This window comes from Engystomops pustulosus, chromosome 9 (assembly GCF_040894005.1).
Source record: "Engystomops pustulosus chromosome 9, aEngPut4.maternal, whole genome shotgun sequence".
Classification (NCBI taxonomy): Eukaryota; Metazoa; Chordata; class Amphibia; order Anura; family Leptodactylidae; genus Engystomops; species Engystomops pustulosus.
This window is the reverse complement of record NC_092419.1, coordinates 93,321,361-93,346,124: the sequence shown is the minus strand read 5'-3', so window position 1 is coordinate 93,346,124 and position 24,764 is coordinate 93,321,361. Positions and strand designations below refer to the sequence as shown.

Here is a 24,764-nt window from a genome sequence, read left to right as displayed (position 1 = left end):
TAAACTGCGCATGTCTGTGGGGGAGGAGGAGTCATGACGTCACGAGCACGCGTCAGCCTATCAGTTTCCAAACTCTCTCCTCTCGTGACCTCCCCGCCTCCTCCTCGTCTAACCAATGAGGGTTCGCCTCACCTGACCCAGGCGCCGGAGTGACGTCATCGGCCACATCTCCCGGAGAGCAGAGGAGAGACGGAGACCGTAGACCCGGCAAGTAGACAGTGTTATGTCATATCACGGCAGGCGGGTGCGTTATGCGACTGTAGCGTCCCCTAGTGACGGTGCGGCAGTGTATTATCTGTCAGGCTCTTTCTGTACTCAGACATTAGGGCTGTGTTCACACTGACTGCGGCATATGTCGCCATGTCCCTTCCCTAGAAGAAGCAGGGATGTTATTGTCTTCTCCTTGATGTTATACATCTATGTATGAGATCAGTTTCTGAGAAAGCTGTCTGCTAGCAGTATGGCCCCCACTCTAGGAGTTGTCACCCAGCTTTCCCTGGCCCCTGATAGTTTTATAATCTAGTGATTCATGTCCTGCTGATGAGTTATATACTATTATAAAGTTGTATGTAGTCTCCCGGTGGTTTGTTGTCACCCAGCTTTCTGGGGAACAGCGCCATGCATAGTTTAGTGGCTGTGAATGGTACTGCAGCTCATTCATGTGAATTCTGTATTATTTATCACCACTACAGGACGTATAGGGCTGTTTGGAGGTGTCGCTGCCATCAGTCTCTTGTTCTATCCTTCGGGTAATAGAGGAAGAGTTTTTGCAGGATATACCTGAAGGCAATGATGGGAGTAGTGGGTCCTAACCTCTTGGAGTGTCACATTATTGTGTTACTGAGCAGCTGGTCCGAAAATACTGACCATGTGCGGGAGACACCCACCAGTATTTCTCACGTCCATGTAGGCTGCTATGGGAAGGTCCATCCGCAGACCCAGGCAGGGATAGGCCCTACTACACTCTCCACACGGATCATTCATGGTTATGGGTCCATTGGAATGAATGTGTCCATGTGTGATCCGGGGAAAAAAAAACTGATTAAAAGTGAACTCGCTGGATATCCTCGACTGACCCTCAAGTCACTGAACTGATCACCTCCTCTTACTAACTTCATGCTTTACTTTTGAAATAGTCTTGAGAGGTCTCCTTTAAAGGGGTTGTACCATCATCCTTTTCAGAGGATAACGCTCTGATCAGTTAGTTTGGGAATTTTAAAGGGGTTGTCCCATACACCCATATTATTGAATGTAACTGCAGAATGAGCATGCATTCTTTGGCGCATCTGTTCTTGTGATTGTAGTGTGAGAACAACCCCTTTAAGTCATTAGGTGATTGTCATCCTGGTAACTCGCCTGCATCATCCGCGCTGGGTGTAACTGACTCCTCATCCACCTCTGTGTATCTGGTTTCCTCCCTTGTGATGAGCGATCTGCTTGTGTTGCAGCTTTTAGTCGCTGTCCTTTATTATTTCTTGGACTGTGATGTTGTGGCATTTGCTGGGGTCCGTGCCTTCAGTTTAACCCCTTCATGATTGCCATACGGCTATATATGTCCCTTTGCACATAGGTACACATTATGAAAGTGCCACATTGTAAATAGTTTTATCCTGAACCGTGGCCCCTACAAACACAATTTCGGTGACCTATTAACATGAAGAATTTCCCCTTTAATATCATATCAAATATCCACAAGTTACAGTAAATACTATGATTTTTAAATGCATATTTAAATTTCCGACTGCAACTTTAAGAGATTCACCTAGAAGCACAATCCTGATATTATATTAAAAGGAATATTCTCCTCTTTAATAGGGCACCAGAATTGTGCTTCTAGGTGCCACAGTTCAGGAGATATGTTTGAAGTGAGCCCTCCTCTAGACTATCATCTCAAGGCAGAAAGCATAAGGAACTGCAGAAGATACTCTTCAAAAGTACATGCACCCTCTGTCTCTGAAGCTGGAAAATGGTGAGGGATTGAAACTCTATATATTTATAACATATTTTAGTAAAGGTTTATACAAGTTTACCGCTTATTATTTTACCATTAATAATAATAATGGTAAAAATGACAAGTATATATACACTAATACAAAATGACAAATAATGGAGGAAAATCCATACACAAAATCAAGTAAAACACATCTTTTTATTGAAAAGTATATTAAAATGACAATAAAATCAAGATTAACCACACAAAATAGACGCTCCAGAGGACACAGTAACTATAAATGTCATTACAAAATTGTATAATATTGCTAAGACCCACATATACCATCAATTTGAAAAGTGATCTAAATAAACAGCAGGGGGCTCTACCCCGAGCATACACTTTCTGTATAATATAAGTCAGAACTGAACCTACAATGTAATATAAAATAATAAAGAAAGTGCGTACCCAAACAGTTGTGTAATTCGGTGTCCGCCCCATTGTGTATAGATTTTCCTCCATTTTTTTGTAATTATGCTATTGAGTCAGATGGGCTCTGGGGAGTGTCTCCAGAGCCCCTCCGTGCTGCAGCTTCACAGGCTGCTGCAGTGAGCAGAGCAGGTCTCCCCCTTTTATGTTTTGCTGCTGCTAGATACAGATGGAGGAGGGAGAGAGCAGTGGGTTGGGTGAGACATGTTCTGCTCATTGTAACAGCCAGTGAATCTGCTGCACGGAGGAGCTCTGGTAACTACCTCAGAGTCCTTCAGGCTCATTAGCATAATTTTAAAAGTGGATATTAGAAGAAAGGACCCCATGGATAACAAATATAAGGAGATTACCACAGTCATGGTAACAGGACCTATGAGTAATGTCCCTGGTTTATCATGATGGATTTCGATGGTCTCATGAAAAAATAGAAAAGAAAGGCAAAAATGGACGTGGACATTCAGGCACCTGTGACCCTCAGTGACAAAGGAGCTAAGCATAAAATTAGAATATAAACTACTCCCAGTCTTTTATAGAAGACATTCCCCCAACCTTCAGGAGTTGTCTAGGATTACATTCATATTGACCTCAGAATTCATAAAGAAATCATTACTGGTACTCTTATATCCATGACCTTTTCAGAGGATCAATTCTTAGTATCTGATTCCCAGGGCCTCTTATAATTAGATTATCACAAATAGCACCATACATTCAGCTTTAGCCGCAGTACCAGACTCATCCGCTATAAAATGTACGGGACCATGCCTGAGAAACAGAGCAGGCAGCTGATCAGGGCAAAGGTCTGACCTGTTACACTCACTTTCACAGTACAGGCGGTCCCCTACTTAAGGACACCAGACTTGCAGACGACCCCTAGTTACAGACGGACCCCTCTGCCCACTGTGACCTTTAGTGAAGCTCTCTGGATGCTTTACTATAGTCCCAGGCTGCAATGGTCACTCCTCAGTGATTACCTTTTACCACTTTCACCAACCCAAGCTGTCTGTATTATTTAATAGAGATTGTTCCACTTGTTCTGTCACCACTGGAATTCCCACTGCAGCCCCCACCATTCTAGAGCCATCATTGTCAGGGTATTGGGAACAGCAGAGGTCTGACACCCAGAGCCCACACCCATCTGCTGCTTCATGAAGAATCTGGTGTCAGCAATTGCGATTGATAACTTTGTGAATGGGGAGGAATGTATGATCTCAGGGGTCCGACAGCAAAGACCAGAGACCCCGGACCACAACTCGCTTACCGTTCTCATGTAGTGCAGGAATGCTATGAGACTTACAGATCCGTTTACAGAAAACCCACAAGTTCCAGTGGTGGGGATCGGGCAGGGGGGAGGAGATACATTTATCATCTATTCAACGGATAGGAATAAATGTTATAAATGAGTTAAAGGGAACCTGTCACCACATTTTCACAGGTTCCCATAGGAACCTATTAACTAACTGACACCCTTCTTTTAGCTAAATTTTGTTTCCCTTACATCCCCATAAATCAACTTTATATTACAACCTGGCATCAGAGGGTGAGTGTCTTGCTCGTCCGACAACCTCTTTCTATTAATCTCCATCTCCCATGCCTCTTCTTAAAATATCATATGACCAGAATCCTCTGCCCAGTTACATTTGCAGTGTGTATCCCATGTATGTGTCTGATCACATGAAATAAAAGCAGCCTACTACTCCTCATGCATTTATGGAGGCTGCTGTTATTTCCTGTGATCAGATACAAACATGGGGAAGACTGCAAATGTAGTCGGAGCTTAGATGACATCACCCTGCTCACGTGACATGAAGTGGCCAATGATGTCATGGAGCTCTCACTCGATGTTCCACATAGCAGCATGTTCTGTTGCAGTAAGACCTGTCAATCAGGAATAAGGAGACAGGGTAATGCAGTAATCACTGAATATGCAGGACCCCAATGGACTCGGGTCGGTTTCACATTAGTCCGTGATCACTGACGCTCCATGGACTGAAGAATTCTGTGCATCAGTGTAAGTGATCAGCCCCCGGCCCAGTGATCAGCCCCCGGCCCAGTGATCAGCCCCCGGCCCAGTGATCAGCCCCCGGCCCAGTGATCAGCCCCCGGCCCAGTGATCAGCCCCCGGCCCAGTGATCAGCCCCCGGCCCAGTGATCAGCCCCCGGCCCATCCATGATCAGACTAATCTAATGTGATGGTTACATATACATGTGATGGCCTAAGCGTGATGGTTACATATACATGTGATGGCCTAAGCGTGATGGTTACATATACATGTGATGGCCTAAGCGTGATGGTTACATATACATGTGATGGCCTAAGCGTGATGGTTACATATACATGTGATGGCCTAAGCGTGATGGTTACATATACATGTGATGGCCTAAGCGTAATGGTTACATATACATGTGATGGCCTAAGCGTGATGGTTACATATACATTACATTATAAGTTTACAAACTGATTTTTGTAAAATTGCAGCCATGGACAGGAACCATTTAGGGATAAGGGTGATGCTTTTTACTTATAGCTTTTAATTATTTATTTTGGGTGGGTTCATTTGCATGGCAGGTTCACTTTAAACTCTTTATCTGGGAGGTGACTTTTTCTGCTAATCCTGCTGAATAAAGTAGATTTTATTTCAATGTATCTTTCCTATGTTATTCCTCCTGGAAATGGATGCATAAATGGCCTGCATTTTATGCAGTGGCTTTTGTAGGTGTCGCTCCATCATGGGAGGGTTTTGAGAGGTCATTAGTGGTCATTGGGATGACTTGCCATACTCCACTATACACCTGACTGTGGCTGGTATGAAGTATTACAAATAGTTTTGCTGTATAGGAAAGATAACTGTTCTGTTCCATACAGATACACCATTGCATCTCTACATACTCTTATGTATAATAGCTTGGTGGTAATTCTTACAGCATGTTCCTCTAAAATACCTGGAAGTAAAATATGTATGTGCCCTAAACAGTGCTCCTACGAGGCCCCAGCTGTACCTCTATACGCGGCAGATCTTATAGAGGTTCTATTTTCCGTTATTTTTACCATACAGCCGTAATCTTTCTTTGCTTTCACCCTTTGAGTTGTTAGGTTAAGAGCCACAGGTCACCTCCAGCATGAATGGTCCTAGAGCATCTAGTACCTGTATACTGGTGTATGTGTCATGTGGATCTGTAGCGTTCCCTTCTGTTACTCTTTATAGCGCACACTTTGTGTATATGTCTCCTTCAGCTGCTTTTTAGTCTTTGACTTTTGCTTTCTGCCTTTGCAGGATAGATCGCTCTCCAGCTGCAGAATGGGAGTGATGGTGGATACTGAGATCTAAGGGACCTGCAGGGAATTGTGAAGATCTTGCAGAGCTCCTTGTACAGCCTGAGTGCTCCTCATCTTTGACTCTTTCCTTCTCAATTGGGAATCGATAGCCATAGAGAGGGGGCGATGTTCACCAAACTTAAGAAGAAACTGGCGGAGGAGGCGGCCATAGCTCCGCGGCCTGGGGGCGCTGCTCGTATCCCACGTTCTATCAGCAAAGAGTCCATCACATCTGTTGGGGCTGATTCTGGAGATGACTTTGTGAGTGACAGGTGATATTAACCCTTTATGGCCACCTTTGTGCAAGATAAAGCAATAAACTCATATGGTGCTACGTCCCTGTAGTTTACATTTACACCGTATTCATAGGAAACTGCTGGAGTTGTGGGAAAACCCGAGCTCCCATAGACTTGAATGGAGACGGACAGCTCTTCGCCCAAATTGATATGTTGCCTTACATGTGTATATATGTTATCTGGAAACTACCTTAAGATGATGTGGTAATTTGCGTTGCATAAAAAGTCAGATTTTACTTTAGACAACACATATAGAGGTAATATGAGAACTGAAGTACCAGCAAAATCCCCCCCCCTAGTGATGTGTAATAGCGGAGTCTCCCATAATGTGGACTTTCATGGACAGACCACAGTGTAGAGGATAGAATTTCATACGTTAGAGTTTTTATATAATATTAGGAGTCTTTTCCTCCCCACAGAATTGCTCAATTATATATATGAACCATGCGAAAGAATGGACTCCTTGTATCATATATTACTCTGATGCATGGAGTCCCAGTGTTTGGCCTGTGAAATCTGTCCAGAGCCCAATCTGTGATTCAGGGACTGACCATGACCAAGTGTTTCAGCACTTTTTTTTATGGATTATCTTACATATTGTCTCCTGTTTAATTCTTGCATTCCAGGCCTCAGATGGCAGCAGCTCCCGAGATGATTTGCCTTCTCAGATATCCAGGAGGAATGATCAGATCCGCAGACTGGAAGCCAAATTATCAGGTAGTGTACTGCAATAAAGCATCAGTGCCTATTGGCCTGGCATATGCGCAATGAATTCCTATTAGCATACGGTCATGGGTAGGCTTATGGATCCTTAACAGTGGCCAAATTGTGTACAGACCCCTACAATATTATCCTTCTAGTCATCTTCCATCAACACGGTCATCTGTGTCCAGGTGGTTAAGTTCTAGGCGGAATTTATTATGGTAAAGCTGCATCAATTTAGTATTGATGCAAAATGTCACCTCTTTTAGGTACATAAATGGAATAGAACTGAAGCGATTAATTAATAACAGACCCAAAAAAATTCTAGCAGAAGACGGAACCAAGTAGAAGTAGCTTTGGAGACGATCGCATATTTCTTTTTTTATTTGTAAGGACGTGTTCTCTACTGATAGAGGGTGAACCCACTGGATTATTTCTTTAGCTTTATTTTCTAAGCTGGACGCTGTGCAGAGACCTCAGCATTATAGTCACCCACGATGTAAGGAATCTTCCTTGCCATGGGACTGCTGGCCCGTATTGTAATCATGTTTTCAGCAGTCCCGCAGGTAAGCAGCGACTCACATCATTTTTGATGACAATTATACTGCAAGTCCTGCTTCTTCCACAATGTTCAGTTTGGGAAATATATGCGGCATATGATCCTTATTTCCTTTATGTCTGAATATGGACGTAGCAGATGCACAGGGCATACGTTTTCATCTTACAGGGAGACTATGAATGTCAACAAATCCTCCTCTGTATAAATAGGTTGTGACTCCCCAGATCCCCACTAGTATGACCTATGACATGTGAGACTAGTGAAGGGAAATCTTTAATCTTCTTTGTCGTGCACTTCACGGTGCTTCCTATTCGTTATCCTATAGCTTGTACATTTGTATTCAGTTCTGTTGTATCCCATACTGTATATAAAGACTGTATGTTCTTAATACAATTGTTGAAAGTTTCCCTTTAAATGTCTGGTCCTTTTTAGTACCTCCCAATAGTAAATTACTGTTAGAAGTTTGACTATCCCTGCCCTTCTCCCACTCATGTTTTTTTTTATATTTTTGTTTCTTTTTCTTTATTTTTTTCCCCCCTCCTTTCTGTTTCGTCTTGTATTGGTCACTTCTTGCCTTCCCCCACTTTGTCCTCTCCTCACATTTCCATCCTGCTTTGTCTACTTCACCTACAAAGATTACGCAGAACAGGTCCGAAACCTACAGAGGATGAAAGAAAAACTTGAGCTTGCTTTAGAAAAGCACCAGGATTGTACGTATTCACCTAGACCCGTTATCCTTTAACCCTGTCCTGTCTCAGACCGCTGTCATTCATTATTCTGAACTGTGTTCTACACAAACCTGTTGTCAGGTTGTGGTTACTGAAAGATCTCCCAGGTTGATTTTGTATGTGAGAACCTACATTGGAGAAGAGCAGAGACGTTTCTTACCCTTATCCAATGTATGGACATTTCCATTGGAGGTGAATGGTACATGGTGTAGAAATCCTTCATTTCTCTCTTTGTCCATGGGCTGTAACTTAAAGGAGTTGACTCGCGTTTAAAAGGCATCTCCTATACTTAGGTTACTTTTAAACCTTGGGTATCTTCTGTAAGTAAAGTCCACTGACCATGAAGGAAAGCTGATATGTATTAATCATCAATTGTCTCTGATCCATGGCATTGGTAATTTTCATATCTTGTGTGGGTGGTCCATTCTTTTGAGGCTGATCCTAAGACATAGGTTTCTTGAGAATGGAGCAACTTACATGTGCACATTGCACATTCTCTTTGGAACTGCCTGGGGGGTCTGAGTGCTGGACTCCAGTCCCATAGAGAATGAATGAAGTACCTTATTATATCTCCATACTCACACGGGGGAGATGTGATCAGCATTGGTTCAGGTCTAAGTGGTTGGATCCCCGTTTATTATCAAGTTTAGACTTATCCTGTGGATATCTAATAACATTTTTCCCAAAATGGTTGTAAAACTTGGCTTTCACCTTCCAAAAACAACCATTCACACAGACTGCGGTTGCGTTGTTTTTAGAAGATAGCGGACATGTTTTACTGCTTCTAATTTACAAAGTCAACCACTCCTATAAATAAAAGCAGGTGGTGACTGGTTACTTTGGGGACCTGTTTCCATCTCCGTTATGACATCAGTTTTTTGTAAGCCCAAAACCAGTTGTGTTTAGATGCACAGAACAAGTACCAATCATTCCATAATACCTAATCCCTATGTAGTCTAAGATATAAAGTGGTCTTTACACAGATCAGCAACTGTTAAAGGGATTGGCTCTCGTTTTGTTATTCCTTAAGCACAGGTTTTCCAGCCCCTCGCATCTTCACTAATCAGGATAACGTGGGTCTCATTCCTCCAAATTGGTGGAGTGGCTGCCTGTAGACGTTTACTGGCACACAGGATACAGGCTCAACCTCCAACGGTATGGAGGAATGGGATCCCCTGCTCTATAAATAATGGGAGTCCTGGGGTCAGGCCCTGATCAATCAGACGCTCTCATCCGCAGTTCTGTGGATAGGGTAGCATGATACAATTTGGAGTAACCCCTTTGAAGCGGGTTCTCCAGAATTAGAAAAACTTGGCTGTATTCTCCCAGTGATAGCCCCACATCAGATCATGGGTGTTATCTGGCATTGCAGCTCCTCTTTATTGAAGTTAACAAGGCTCTGCTCTGAAAGCAGAGCAGCCATAAGAGGAAGCCATGTCTGACCATTCATGTCCACTGAATCATCTGCAGAATGCTGATCTGCCTCCAGTGCTCTGTATTGTGCTACAGCAGGCACATCCTCCCCTTTGCTGTCCTGCCCTAAATGGAGGGAATTACAGCAACTGAGGAACTTTTCTGCTCAATAACCTCAGACACAAAGCACGTTCAGAGTGTATTTACTGTCATCATGTAATCTGACTTAATTTTACTATAAATTCACAACTTGCATGAGATATCAAAAGTAATGAAACCCAATAATCATGTCTGGATATGTGCATTGAATAAATATCATGGTGACTAGTCTGTAAGCGTACCTACGGTTACTAACTTTGCATAAAACAGTAGTCCAGTGCGTGTACTTTTTTGCAAAATTACCCTTCGCACTGGAGACTGGCTGATATTCTGTCTCCCGTGGACATAACCCTATTTCACAAAAAAGCATACCAGCCCTTTGCTGAATAAAGCACCTGGGGTGAGCTAGTAACTTCCTATTTAGCTCCAGCAAACTGTTTTTGTGTGTCTTCTTTCCTGCTCAGCTCCTGTTCACCCATCATCTCTCCAGAGACTTGTATGCAATCCGATTCAGCTAATATTTTAAAGTTTTGGAGGAAGAGGGAGGAGGAAAACACTAGATCAAAGAAGACAAACGTTTTTTTTTTTTATGCGAAGATACAATACAAAGTTTCTTATCTCCTCTTGTACTATTGATTTGTGCAAAGTTTGTTTAAATTGTAGTGATTATTTACTGACCATTATAACACTCCAGGAAGCTGTCCCCTATTTACTTTCTTGCTACAATTTACAATCTGCCTCTGAGCGGTGTACACCGTGGACCTTATTAGTGACTTGCTGCTTCTGTCCCAGCATCTATGAGAAAGTTACAAGAGCAAAATGAGATGTACCAGGCGAGCCGAGCCAAGATGGCGGAAGAGTGTGCGCTTAGTATTGAGAAGAAAGACCAGGTAATGGATAAGGATCAATTGATTGTTGCACTTGTATTTGACTCTGTTCACATTACCCCTAGACTCTGTCATGTTTCCTATTGTCTGGCTAGTATTATGTGGTTTTCTGTAACTTTTAAAGTTTTCCACTTTCAGCAAATATTTGATTTTGTTTGTGTTATGAAAAGTTACACAATGTGTGTAACATCACATGACCAGGGATATAACGAGCCGTGCACCTGTGTGACATCACATGACCAGGGATATAACGAGCTGTGCCCCTGTGTGACATCACATGACCAGGGATATAACGATCTGTGCACCTCTGTGACATCACATGGCCTGGGATATAACGAGCCTTGCACCTGTGTGACATCACATGACCAGGGATATAACGAGCTGTCCACCTGTGTGACATCACATGACCAGGGATATAACGAGCTGTCCACCTGTGTGACATCACATGACCAGGGATATAACGAGCTGTCCACCTGTGTGACATCACATGACCAGGGATATAACGAGCCGGGCACCTGTGTGACATCACATTCCTGATGAATGACAGCAGAATAGATCAGAAAACGGTGAGGAATTGATACAGAAAGTATATTGGAAAATCTTAGTACTTTTCATTGCACAAATCTTCTCAATTATTTGCTGAACATGGACAACCCCTTCAGCCCTTATAAGTCAACCAGATCCAACAGTGTGAACAGAACCATTCCCAGGGATGTAACCTCAATATATGCATATAGATTTCTTCTTATTCTGTTCATGGGTTGTTTAGTTTTAGGGAGTCATCACATTTTTTAATTTATACTGACAAGTGTATAGGAGGTTCAGATCTGCTGCAATTTGCAGTATGGGGTTGTAGACACAAACCCATCAGGTCTTTAATGAAGTCTGTCCCATTATTGGATGCCTATAAGATGTATACAGGAGGCTAGCTTGGTAAGTACCGGTAGATGATTTATTTAAGAGATTAGGGTGTTTAATACTAAATACAACATTTCGCTGTGACATTTTGGCAAACAGCCGTGTCATCTCATTAGTTTGCCTCATACGGATGTATCACATGTACCTGAGAAAGCATGTTATGTGTCAGAGAAACAGGAACTGCAGTACATCCACATTTACTTAAAGCGAACCAGTCAGCATAAAAAGGCAGTGTAATCTGCAGGCAGCATGTTATAGAGTAGCAAGAGCTGACCAGATTGTACATAGTGTCCTATCTGCAGACAGCATGTTATAGAGCTGGAGGAGCTGTGCAGATTGTACATAGTGTCCTATCTGCATTCAGAATGTTATAGAGCAGGAGGAACTGAGCAGATTGTACATGGTGTCCTATCTGCAGGCAGCATGTTATAGAGCAGGAGGAGCTATAAGTTATTCTTTATTGGTTCTCCCAAAACAATGATCTATGTGTGTATGTATATGATGTATATATAATCCCAATCTGCTCAGTTTCTCAGTGTTTTCCATCTTGCAGTGCACACCATACTGTGTAGCATAATTAGAATGGAAACTATGACCACTCGTGAGCTCTTCCTATTATGGAGAAGGTTGTGATTATGTACACATTTATATCAATTGCTCTGAATATATTTTTGTATTTTAGGAATGGTTGGTGAAGCTGTCAAATCTGGAAGAGGTAAGAAAAAGTCAATCAAAACATTGAAGGGACCCTAAAATAAAGGCCACACAACACCCCAACAACCCTGTTACTGGTTGTTAATTAAAAACCCTCCTCCAAAGTCACAGCCAAAAAAAGGTTAAACAACAAAAATCTGAGCAAAGTTCTTTGATATCTGATCCTTCTGCTTATCCCCCAGATGTAGAATAACATTTAGGGTTTCCAGTATGGAGTTATTGATTGACTGTGCTTCGAGTAGACATATCAGATCAGTGATTATTTGATACCAGCATCATGTGGTTGAAAGCTGCTTGCCAAGCACAGCGCTGTATTTGTATAGTGGTTGTGCTTGATATTGCAGTTCAGCCTTATGGGATAGATATGCAGCTGTTCATTGCTTCAAGCATCTGATCGGTGGGGGTGTCTTATGTCGGACCACCTTTAATCTGATTTTCATGATCTATCCTTTCATAGATGGATTTCGTATCGTTACATTTTGTTTTTACTTTAAGGAAAAGAAAAAACTTTCCGAGCAGTTGGAAGATATGAAGCAGAAGAGTTTGTCTCTGTTCCAAAAAAGAGAAGATCTTGATGAGTTGGAAGTTTTTCAGCAGCAAGAAATGGCAAAAATCAAACACATGGTGAGAACATGGAACACACGATTCTTCAGAATGCTGGTCCAGCGCCACTAAGGAGATGCCTGTGTTATGTTTGTGAACCCCCCTTACAGGGGTTTTCCATGAATATTAATGGAGTTGTCAAATTTCAGCAAATAATTGATATTGTTTGAGCAATGAAATGTTACGCAATTTTCCAATATTCTTTCTGTATTAATTCCGCTCGATTTTCTAGATCTCTGCTTGCTGTCCTTCTATGTTTACTTTCAGTGGATAGAAATCTGTCCATGGTTTTGTGATGGACATGCAGGTGCACAAGCTGTTAGTATTACAGATAGTAATCAGAGCCATGAGATATGAATGGCTTGTGCACCTGCATGTCCATCTTAAGACCTTGGACAGATTTCTATCCACTGGAAGTAAACATAGAAGCTTTCCATAGAAGGACAGCAAGCAGAGATCTAGAAAACCACTGGGAATTGATACAGAAAGTATTTTGGAAAATTGCATAACGTTTCCTTAGAAAAACAATATAATTTATTTGCTGAAAGTGGTAAACCCCTTTAATAATTAATCAATCTGTTTGTTGGGGCCAAATTTCTGTACAATGTGTTGTGGCCAGAAAAGGTACTACAGGCGATTTGAGACTAAGGGTGATGTCACACATGGCGTTTTTAGGTCGGTTTTGGGCCATTTTTAGTTAGTGTGTTTTCAGATCCTAAAAAGCGCATGCGTTTTTGTCCGTTTTTAATTGGGCAAATTCGGAATACCGAACAAAAACGGATGTGCAAATTTGGAAAACCGGAAAAAAACGCATGCGTTTTTTACAATCTGAAAACGCACTAACTAAAAACGGACCAAAAATGGCCTAAAAACACCATGTGTGACATCACCCTAAGATTGAAGGACATTCCACACTGCATAGAGCTGTTTAGTTCCAATAGAATATCTTACACTTTGATGATCACATATTTGTGATTTAGAAGTAGGTCATTAGTAGTGAAGCTGTGGGCCAACCTTTTAAGATGGTTTATATTGAACTATGATGTATACAAGTTTCCCATATTCAGATTTGCATTCTCCAGCTTGTGGACCTGCAAGTTCAGAGCTCATCAGGCAGTGCACAGGCAATTCATTTAAAGGGGTTGTCCGAGTTTAAAAAAAAAAAAATCTGTGGCCGGGAGCGGGGTTACTAAAACAATAAAGCTGTACTTACCTCCCGGTGCCCTCCCGTATCCAGCGCTGCTGTCGCTCCGGTCCGGGGGCCATGTAAACAAACATGGCCGCCGGAGCAGCGCTGGACTCAGCTTCCGGCCGGCCGTGGCCGGGTACGCCTATCCGTCCCTATACACAGCATTGTGTATGGGGACCGGAAGGTTGTCGCATCCGGCCGGAAGCTGAATGCAGCGCTGCTCCGGCGGCCATGTTTGTTTACATGGCCCCCGGACCGGAGCGACAGCAGCGCTGGATACGGGAGGGCACCGGGAGGTAAGTACAGCTTTATTGTTTTAGTAACCCCGCTCCCGGCCACATATATATTTTTTTTTTTTAACTCGGACAACCCCTTTAAGAGTGATGCTTCCAAATTTTACTGCACTTTAATCCTGGATTATTGCATTGGTATCACACTGGTCTTATGTTCCCCGCCTCCCATTATAGCACAGGCTTTACACTCGGTCTAATTGATTTTTTTTTTTTTTTTTTCTTTTTGGGATAAAATTGAAAGTTGTTAAAGAAAGAACAATTGCTGAGTAAAGCTGAAAAAGACTTAGAGGTAAAACAAAGAGAAGCAGAGACGTCTCAGGCAGAGCTGCAAGACAGCCAGCGCCTCTCTGATAAACTCCAGGAAGATCTTCAGAAACTTCAGGAAGAAAACTCCAAGCTCGCTGAGCAGAGGTGAGCATCTCAAAGTCAGATTTTTTTTTGAATCTCTCATCCTTAGGATAGGTAATCCATATCAGAATGGCAGGGGTCTGACACCTGGCATCCCCACTTTTCTACGGTTCGAGGGTGCGTTCATATGTTCAATTTTTTCAGATGCAGTTTTTGATGTCCAGATCACAAACGGAATGAAAAAAAGAGGTGGAGCAGCTTCTCTTAATGTTATGTTCTCACAAATTATGACCTACACCTGCCTTTGGCTTTGAGAACTGCATCTGAAAAACTGAATGTATGAACGCACCCCAAAGCGGGCACAGCCCTCCATTAAATACTGCTTCCTCTTCCCATTCCACATGGTCTGTTTCTAGCTCCGTCTCATTTAGAGGAACAATTTTTTTTTATTGAATTCCTAAACCTTTGCTAAAATCCAGAGTCATGCTCCTTCCCTCAGGTCCTACACCAGGTATAATTCAATGAATCAGCTGTAATTGGAGTGTTCCTTTAAATGAACGGGCTTCAAGTGCAGTACCACGCAACACCACTACATAGTGCATGGCATTATTCTTTGAAAACTGTGAAGGAACCAAATCACTCATGAAATAGGTGATTGACATTTGGTACCAGCTGTTAGACCCCTGCCCATGTAATATGAGTTTAATAGAAAAAGAAATTCTGGACTACACTTAACCTATAAAGGGACCCATATATTTGATGAAATGAATTCTGTGAAGCCAGATACTACTTTGTAGTGTGTATTGCACACCTCTAGTTACCCTGCATTGTGTTCTGGTTCTACAGGGCAGCGCTGGCAGCATCCCAGGAAGCGGCAGAGAAGAAGATTACAGAGCTGGAGCAGAGACTGCAAGAACTCCAAGACTTCATCCAGCGGCTGTCCTTGGACTTGCAGAAGGTCAGTAAGGTGCACCAGCATGCTGCTGACTTAAGAGAAAAGGTTTGCTGACCTCTATTTTGCAGCCCCGTCTCCATCCAAGTCTATAAGAGCTCCACAAATGGCCAAGCAAATAGACTATTAATGTGTGCCCATCTCCGGGTCAGGGGTCCCCTATATTTTAGATAGGTGCAGATCCCAGAGGTAGAACCAGTATTTATCATATTCTGTGGAAATGCCATAAATACCATTTGTGGGAAAAACCCCTGTAAAGGATTTGTTTTGTTTGGACTTCCCCATATCCACAGAATAATTGTCTCCAGTGGGATAGCGATTTAAATGAGCTCTTACTATATTTCTATTGCCTCCGTACAGGCTCAGTCTGCTGCGTCCAGCAGCGAGAAGAGACTGAATGAGATCCAGGATGAATATGAAACTCTAAAGCTGCAGCACGAACAGCTAAAATCTAAGGTAAGAATCCAATATGTATGTTACAAATAAATGTTTTAGCTATACGGTGATCTGTGTCTTGAACACCCGTGTGTGGTTACACATTTACATCCTATTTTCACTTTTTTAGTACATTGAAGCCCAGTGCACAGTGTGGGAAACATGGTTTGTATAGGCCTTAAAGGAAATCAACCACTTAAAGGAAACCTACCACTTAGAATGGTCGGTGTAAGCTGTAAGTACCGAGCACTAGCTCAGGGTGAGCTGGTGCCGGTACTTACTTTTGTTAGTGTTATAAATCGCGGTTTTAACACTTTTTAAACTCTAGACCAGAACAGGCTTTGGCGCTGCATGCGCACGATTGTGCGCGCGCCTACATAGGAAATAGCGGAGATGTTGCGCGCGCACGGTTGCGCGCAGCGCCGAAGCTTCTCCTGCTCTAAAGTTTAAAAAGTGTTAAAACCGCGGTTTATAACACTAACAAAAGTAAGCTCCGGCACCAGCTCACCTTGAGCTGGTGCTCGGTACTTACAGCTTACCCCTACCATTCTAAATGGTAGGTTTCCTTTAATAAATTCTGTGAATACTTGCCTCCACTCCTCTAGATGTTGATCCCGGCGCTTGTCTAGGCACGCCAGGATCACTTAGAAAAGAAAGTTATAATTAGCAGCATGGAGCACAGGTACAAGATGTCCCAGCATGGGGGAGGTGATGAGGATGTGCATTATTAGCAGCCCGGAGCACCGGACATCTTCTCCCTGTGCTCTGTGCTGCTAATTATAACTTTCTTTTCTAGGTGATCAAGATGAAGAGGAGCAAAGGTGAGTATGTGGAGGGTTTTTTAATTAGTTTTTTACGTGGTTGATTTCCTTTAAGGGAATCTACCATCAAAACCCTTCATGATAAACACTGTGGCTGTGGTAATCATTCTATTATTTGTTATCCATGGCCTGCTTCCTTCCAAAATCAACTATTAAGATTATGCTAATGAGCATGGGGGCTACTGGGGCAGTTCCCGGGGTGCCTCTGTGTTTCAGATTCACAGGTTGTTACAATGTGCAAAAGAGCACTACCCCCTGCTGAGGAAATGGGGATGGCAACAGTGTAACAGCCTATGATGCTACAGCACGGAGGGGCTCTGGGAACCACCTTGTTAGCCTTTTAGGCTTATTAGCATAAGTAAGGAATGATGCCATAAATAACAAATTCATCAAAGTGGGTCATGTGATGCATTTAGTCCTTCCATCTTTACTCCTTTTGGCACACATTCTTAAAAAAATGCCCCTGCCTATCTAAGCCTATGTTTTTAACCACATGTTACATCTAATACATCTGGTGGACAGCATGCACACCAGGTTTTGGGACAAAAGAAAAAGGTATATTGTGACTTGTGAATCTCTTCTGGTATATTACTCTTTCTGGTACTGATAACCCCATGTTCCACTAGATGGCAGTAGAAGGACAGGAAAAAGATGCCTTAATTATACGCTTGCAAGAGAAAGTCCGATCACTGGAGAAAACACTCGAAGGAACTTTCTCTGGGGAGGAAGGTCTGCAACAACTTCTTAAGGAGGTAAGTACACATTCAACTAGCAGCAAGTCTGTCCACAGGGGAAGCCCCCAGTTTGGCATTGGACTACATTATTACCTAGGCTTTTACTGTGATGGGGAATAAGGTTGATAAAAGCGCAGGTCATCAAGTCTGATCTATAATCCATCAGTGCAGATTCAGAGAAAGGAAAATACCCTATAAGGCTGATAGCATTTGTTCCATAGTAGCTGAAGAAGTATTGCATCCCTAGATAAACATCGCAGGAATCTACTTCCTATTACGTGAAGATCATGTGGCAGCGAGTTACATAGTCTCCCTGCTCTCACTGGAAAGAATCTATGTCTGTTATCTCATCGCTGACATCTTTAATATAGAAAAATACATTTTTAACTGTTTATTGAAAAATCTAACAATCGGACGATGAGCAATGGAAAGTAGACTTTTACACATATCAATGACAAAGCAAATCTCCACTTCAAATAGTGTCAGTCAGCACAGCATGAAGCATTTACTAAATAATAAGTAGTACAACAGAAGAAATAAACATACTTAAACTATTTTAGACTTGTAGAAAGTTTTAATATCTTGAAATCATGTACAGGAGTCCAAGGGTGATGTGGATCCTCCATCGTGGACAATATACTTAATAGTTAAACAATGGCTTGGGGTACAACAGTCTTATTTATATGGTTGAGTTGTCCTTAATATCTACAGAAAGCTGCCCTAGAAGTGCGACTGGATGAGACCAGACAACAGCTGTCAGAGACCAGGACTCTACATGCGGAGACCAGGACTCGGATGGAATCCCAGGTAAATATGTGATACGTACGGAGGTATTTTGCCTCCCACAAACAGATGTGATAGGAGCTTTATATACTGATTCCAAGTTACAAAGAGTAATTTTATCCAGAGCTGAATTCATAATTCTGCAGACACATTTCCAGCATTTTAGTGGATATTATTCATTGGGGATCTGGGATATAAATCCTGCAGTAATGTGAATAGAGCTCTGGACTGTATAATAGCTAGAATTGTAGCTCATGCATTTATGATCTTGTTATATATGATGATACAGAGGAAAACTTTGCCAGCAGCATGACATAGAGATGCAACATCTCTCTCATCTGTGAAGATGTCTGAGCATTTATTGAATTCCTTTTTTTAGACCTCAAAACTGAATAACAGGTTACAAGAAATGCAGGATTTATTACAGCAGAAGGACACCGAGTTGAACCAGTTCAAAGATGAAAGTTCCTTAAAGGTGAGAGGTTTTGAGTCACCCCCTGTAGCTGTGTCATAGAAGGAAGTTGTCTCTTTTGTTCATATTAGAAAATCAGGAATCTTTCTGTTCGCTTTCATCCTGTATGTAATGCGCAAGCTCCGTATCTAGTAGTAAATTGGACCTTATAGCCAAAAGTTATGGCCAGACCATTCCAAGTTACACCTCTGGGGCTAATGTGGACACGTGGTAGCTTTAATATGGGTTACAGGGGCAGACATGCTGTACATAAAGATGGGGTCCAGCCAAGCATGTCTCCTTATTCTGATTAAAAGTTTTGGATTCGGCTATAATTCGCAGTGAAAGTAGATGAATTGCGCAGCCCTAATTAGGAACTATGTACTATGTCAGGTAAATTTTAATAATTGATGTTGGCTTTGTTTTCCAGATCGGCAATCTAGAGCAGACGTTACAGACAATACGAGAACAGCTACAAGCGCGAGAGGAGGAGCTCAAACAGAGGGAGGAGCAAATCACTACATGTGTATGTATTATTGTAGGAGAAGGGGCCGTAGAATTTAATGGAGAGTGATGAAATGTGATGAAATAATTACTAGAATGTGACTTTTATGTTTCCTTGCTTAGCAATCTGAGCTCAAGTCAGAGAGGAATAAATTAACCCATCAGCTACACAGCGTGAGACAGCAGCATGCGGATAAGGTGGAGCGACTAGAAGCCCAGGTCTCCGCTCTGGAAAGCGCTCGGGAGATTGATAGGACGTCTGCACAGCACAACATTGTAAGTGGCTTTCATCTTATATTGGCTACAAAACCAGTTACCTTCTTCCTTCCATAGGGGGCACAGGAGAATGTAAATGCTGCCCAGAACTATTGCTTTAAATAGCTGATGTATCAGGCCGACAGACGGGACCACTCAGTGTGCACACAATGCCCAATATGCATTAAAGTCATCTATTATTGCATGTATGTGTGAAGCTTTCTCTCCATCCTCACTTGTATACAGAGTCAGCTGGAGCAAGAAAATGCATCTCTACAGGAAAGAAATAAAGACCTGGAGACTGCTCTGAAAAAACTGGAAGCCGATCAGGAGAAGATGAAGGTAAGTGCCCACCACACGTGGCACCCCCATACTACTGTAATAGTGGGCACCCGGAAGTCAGGGTACACTGGAGCATATTGCAGCACTTACAGAATCAGTGTGTGATAAGATGTTCAAAGGATCTAAAAAAAAGAATACTTATTCCTGTGATGAATCGATGTTACTATAACTTCTCAAGGTTAACTGGACGCGCCTTCCACATACTGTATATACTCGCGTGTAAGTTTTTCTGTACAGAAAATGTGTGCACACTATGACGTAGGCAGTGGCGACACCACCACGTCATAGTGTACGCTGGCGGGCAGAGTGCATGGACGCGTCTCTGCCCGCTCTATTATGCTTGAAGAGGAGAAGCAAAGGAAGTTTCATGGAGCATCGAAAGGGGAGTGATTTCATTTTTGTTTAAATAAGTTTATTTTTTTTAATGGACCGAGTGGCTGCAGGGCATTTCATTATGGGGGTCTGCATGGGGTATTTTACTGCTGGGGGAGGCTGTATGGGGCATTCCTTAACTGGGGGAGTCTGCTAGGCATTACGTTACTGGGGAGGGGGCTGCAGGGCATTTTTTACTTGGGGAGGCTGCTGCAGGGCATTTCGTTACTGGGGCACTTTTCATGGGGGCATTACATTATTGGGGGAGGCTGCCTGGGGGGCATTACATTATTGGGGGAGGCTGCATGGGGGCATTACATTATTGGGAGAGGCTGCAGGGGGGCATTACTTTATTGGGGGAAGCTGTGACCAATGCTTTTATGACACTAGGCTTGTACTTGTGTAAATATGTTATCCCAGTATTTTGTGGTAAAATTTGGGTCTCGGCTTATACCCGAGTATTTACCATATATAAAAATTAGCAGTTAGTTGGCACTTTTGGACATTTAGGCACATTGTAGTGATAGTATGGGTACAGTTAGTTAGCCTGGCGTATCCAGTTGGAGCTACCGCATCACTGTCAGTGCCAGGGGGCATGTTCACCACAGGCTTTTCACTACAGTAATTGTGAGTTGTCATGGTAACCGAGGGTCTTACATAGCCCCTCAGGTGGCTACAACTGAAAGCCTATCGGCACGTACACCTGCTACTGTTTACAGTGCAAACAGTGCTTACAGTTTTGACACCATGTACATTCTTCTTATGCTTAATAACATGCTGCCTGCAGATAGGACACTATGTACAATCTCCTCAGCTCCTCCTGCTCTATAACATGCAGTGTGCAGATAGGACACTATGTACTATCTGCTCAGCTCCTCCTGCTCTATAACATGCAGTGTGCAGATAGGACACTATGTACTATCTGCTCAGCTCCTCCTGCTCTATAACATGCTGCCTGCAGATGGGACACTATGTGTAATGTGTTTATCTCCTCTTGTTCTATAACATGCTGCCTGCAGATAGGACACTGTTCATTTTTCTCTGCTCTATGTGTATTGCTGTCTGTAGTTTACTTTGCATTTTCATGGTAACGGGTTTGACATAATTTATTTTTGTTATTTGGGGCTTAGCTGTACATATACTCTACTTGCTCGTAACGTCTGTTCCGCTTGCAGGAGGAGCTGAGTAGCAGAGAGACTGTGAGTGTGGAGATTGCCAAGGCTTTAGAGGAAACCCGGAGGCAGAAAGAAGATCTCCAGCAGCAGGTATGAGGCGAGACATTGGTTAAAAAAAATTAGATCCAATATATCATGTTAACTGTGGCTGCATGAGATGTGGTCAGTGCTGTTACTTGCTGGGTCAAGACCATATAGAAAATCACATTGTGTGTGCGGAACATACGGAACATATACACATGTGGATAAGACTGTTGGTCCCCCTTATTTAATAAAAGAAAAACCCACGATGGTCACAGAAATAACTTCAATCTGACAAAAGTAAAAATAAATTAGATTTCTATGAAAATGAACAAATGAAAGGCAAATGTTGCTTTTCAACCCGGCTTCAACAAATCTAAAGAAAAATAAAATGGGCCTGGACAAAAATGATGTAAGTGCCAATATAAGTATGTAGGACCAGAGAGTTTTCAACCATAAAATCGCTCATTTTTGCGCAAATCTATGAATGCTCCTGACCGGGCGTAGAAATTAGGGGAAGTGTTTGCGGCTTTTGGCAACTTTTGTTTTAAAAATTCGCAAATTTGCCACCAACCAAACGCCACAGGTATCAATAAGGAAAGACTGTTCAGATCCATCTGACCCGCAGGAAAGCCAAGAAAAGTCTAAAAAAAAAAAAAAAAAGAAAGAAAAAGACGGACTTATGATACGTGTGCCCCACTGGGGTACATCTACTCACTGTGCTGTATATAGGGCTACAGCTCCTCACTGTGCTGTATATAGGGGTACATCTACTCACTGTGCTGTATATAGGGCTACAGCTCCTCACTGTGCTGTATATAGGGCTACAGCTACTCACTGTGCTTTATATAGAGCTACAGCTACTCACTGTGCTGTATATAGAGCACAGCTACTCGCTGTGCTGTATATAGGGCTACAGCTACTCGCTGTGCTGTATATAGGGCTACAGCTACTCGCTGTGCTGTATATAGGGCTACAGCTACTCGCTGTGCTGTATATAGGGCTACAGCTACTCGCTGTGCTGTATATAGGGTACATCTACTCGCTGTGCTGTATATAGGGCTACAGCTACTCACTGTGCTGTATATAGGGTACATCTACTCACTGTGCTGTATATAGGGCTACAGCTACTCACTGTGCTGTATATATAGGGCTACAGCTACTCGCTGTGTTGTATATAGGGCTACAGCTACTCGCTGTGCTGTATATAGGGTACATCTACTCACTGTGCTGTATATAGGGTACATCTACTCACTGTGCTGTATATAGGGCTACATCTACTCACTGTGCTGTATATAGGGCTACAGCTCCTCACTGTGCTGTATATAGGGCTACAGCTCCTCACTGTGCTGTATATAGGGCTACAGCTCCTCACTGTGCTGTATATAGGGCTACAGCTCCTCACGGTGCTGTATATAGGGCTACAGCTCCTCACGGTGCTGTATATAGGGCTACAGCTCCTCACTGTGCTGTATATAGGGCTACAGCTCCTCACTGTGCTGTATATAGGGCTACAGCTCCTCACTGTGCTGTATATAGGGCTACAGCTCCTCACTGTGCTGTATATAGGGCTACAGCTCCTCACTGTGCTGTATATAGGGCTACAGCTCCTCACTGTGCTGTATATAGGGCTACAGCTCCTCACTGTGCTGTATATAGGGCTACAGCTCCTCACTGTGCTGTATATAGGGCTACAGCTCCTCACTGTGCTGTATATAGGGCTACAGCTCCTCACTGTGCTGTATATAGGGCTACAGCTCCTCACTGTGCTGTATATAGGGCTACAGCTCCTCACTGTGCTGTATATAGGGCTACAGCTCCTCACTGTGCTGTATATAGGACTACAGCTACTCACTGTGCTGTATATATGGCTCCTCACTATGCTGTATATAGGGTACAGCTACTCACTGTGCTGTATATAGGGCTACAGCTACTCACTGTGCTGTATATAGGGCTACAGCTACTCACTGTGCTGTATATAGGGCTACAGCTCCTCACTGTGCTGTATATAGGGCTACAGCTCCTCACTGTGCTGTATATAGGGCTACAGCTACTCACTGTGCTGTATATAGGGTACATCTACTCACTGTGCTGTATATAGGGCTACAGCTCCTCACTGTGCTGTATATAGGGCTACAGCTCCTCACTGTGCTGTATATAGGGCTACAGCTCCTCACTGTGCTGTATATAGGGCTACAGCTCCTCACTGTGCTGTATATAGGGCTACAGCTCCTCACTGTGCTGTATATAGGGCTACAGCTCCTCACTGTGCTGTATATAGGGCTACAGCTCCTCACTGTGCTGTATATAGGGCTACAGCTCCTCACTGTGCTGTATATAGGGCTACAGCTCCTCACTGTGCTGTATATAGGGCTACAGCTCCTCACTGTGCTGTATATAGGGCTACAGCTCCTCACTGTGCTGTATATAGGGCTACAGCTCCTCACTGTGCTGTATATAGGGCTACAGCTCCTCACTGTGCTGTATATAGGGCTACAGCTCCTCACTGCTGTATATAGGGTACAGCTACTCCCTGTGCTGTATATAGGGTACAGCTCCTCACTGTGCTGTATATAGGGTACAGCTACTCCCTGTGCTGTATATAGGGTTCCTCACTGTGCTGTATATAGGGTTCCTCACCGTGCTGTATATAGGGTTCCTCACTATGCTGTATATAGGGTACAGCTACTCACTGTGCTGTATATAGGGTTCCTCACTGTGCTGTATATAGGGTTCCTCACTGTGCTGTATATAGGGTTCCTCACTGTGCTGTATATAGGGCTCCTCACTGTGCTGTATATAGGGCTCCTCACTGTGCTGTATATAGGGCTCCTCACTGTGCTGTATATAGGGTTCCTCACTGTGCTGTATATAGGGTTCCTCACTGTGCTGTATATAGGGCTCCTCACTGTGCTGTATATAGGGTTCCTCACTGTGCTGTATATAGGGTTCCTCACTGTGCTGTATATAGGGTTCCTCACTGTGCTGTATATAGGGTACAGCTACTCACTGTGCTGTATATAGGGTACAGCTACTCACTGTGCTGTACATAGGGTACAGCTCCTCACTGTGCTGTATATAGGGTACAGCTCCTCCCTGTGCTGTATATAGGGCTACGGCTCCTCACTATGCTGTATATAGGGCTCCTCACTGTGCTGTATATAGGGCTCCTCACTGTGCTGTATATAGGGCTACAGCTACTCGCTGTGCTGTGCATATAGGGCTACAGCTCCTCACTGTGCTGTATATAGGGTACAGCTACTCACTGTGCTGTATATAGGGTACAGCTACTCACTGTGCTGTATATAGGGTACAGCTACTCACTGTGCTGTATATAGGGTACAGCTCCTAACTGTGCTGTACATAGGGTACAGCTCCTCACTGTGCTGTATATAGGGTACAGCTCCTCCCTGTGCTGTATATAGGGCTACGGCTCCT

The 24,764-nt window shown here is 43.1% G+C and overlaps 1 protein-coding gene across 4 annotated transcripts in view; it reads left to right on the top strand.

Annotated features, from left to right (window-relative positions):
* The first annotated feature begins 30 nt into the window (after positions 1 to 30).
* The window catches only part of GOLGA1 (golgin A1), a 37,968-nt gene continuing 13,234 nt past the window's right edge, over positions 31 to 24,764 (top strand). Inside the window, exons 1-17 of one of the 4 annotated variants that reach the window (XM_072123497.1) lie at positions 31 to 207; positions 5,692 to 5,993; positions 6,655 to 6,745; positions 7,925 to 7,999; positions 10,322 to 10,419; positions 12,017 to 12,049; positions 12,544 to 12,672; positions 14,375 to 14,544; positions 15,328 to 15,439; positions 15,794 to 15,889; positions 17,316 to 17,441; positions 18,135 to 18,230; positions 18,586 to 18,681; positions 19,088 to 19,183; positions 19,285 to 19,437; positions 19,663 to 19,758; positions 21,306 to 21,395. In XM_072123497.1, coding sequence (XP_071979598.1) covers positions 5,859 to 5,993; positions 6,655 to 6,745; positions 7,925 to 7,999; positions 10,322 to 10,419; positions 12,017 to 12,049; positions 12,544 to 12,672; positions 14,375 to 14,544; positions 15,328 to 15,439; positions 15,794 to 15,889; positions 17,316 to 17,441; positions 18,135 to 18,230; positions 18,586 to 18,681; positions 19,088 to 19,183; positions 19,285 to 19,437; positions 19,663 to 19,758; positions 21,306 to 21,395 — 1,692 coding nt within the window. In that variant the 5' untranslated portion in view covers positions 31 to 207; positions 5,692 to 5,858. Of the gene's footprint in view, positions 245 to 1,836; positions 1,970 to 5,691; positions 5,994 to 6,654; positions 6,746 to 7,924; positions 8,000 to 10,321; positions 10,420 to 12,016; positions 12,050 to 12,543; positions 12,673 to 14,374; positions 14,545 to 15,327; positions 15,440 to 15,793; positions 15,890 to 17,315; positions 17,442 to 18,134; positions 18,231 to 18,585; positions 18,682 to 19,087; positions 19,184 to 19,284; positions 19,438 to 19,662; positions 19,759 to 21,305; positions 21,396 to 24,764 lie in introns of those variants that run through there. The other 3 variants (XM_072123498.1, XM_072123499.1, XM_072123500.1) reach the window with 3 other exon arrangements.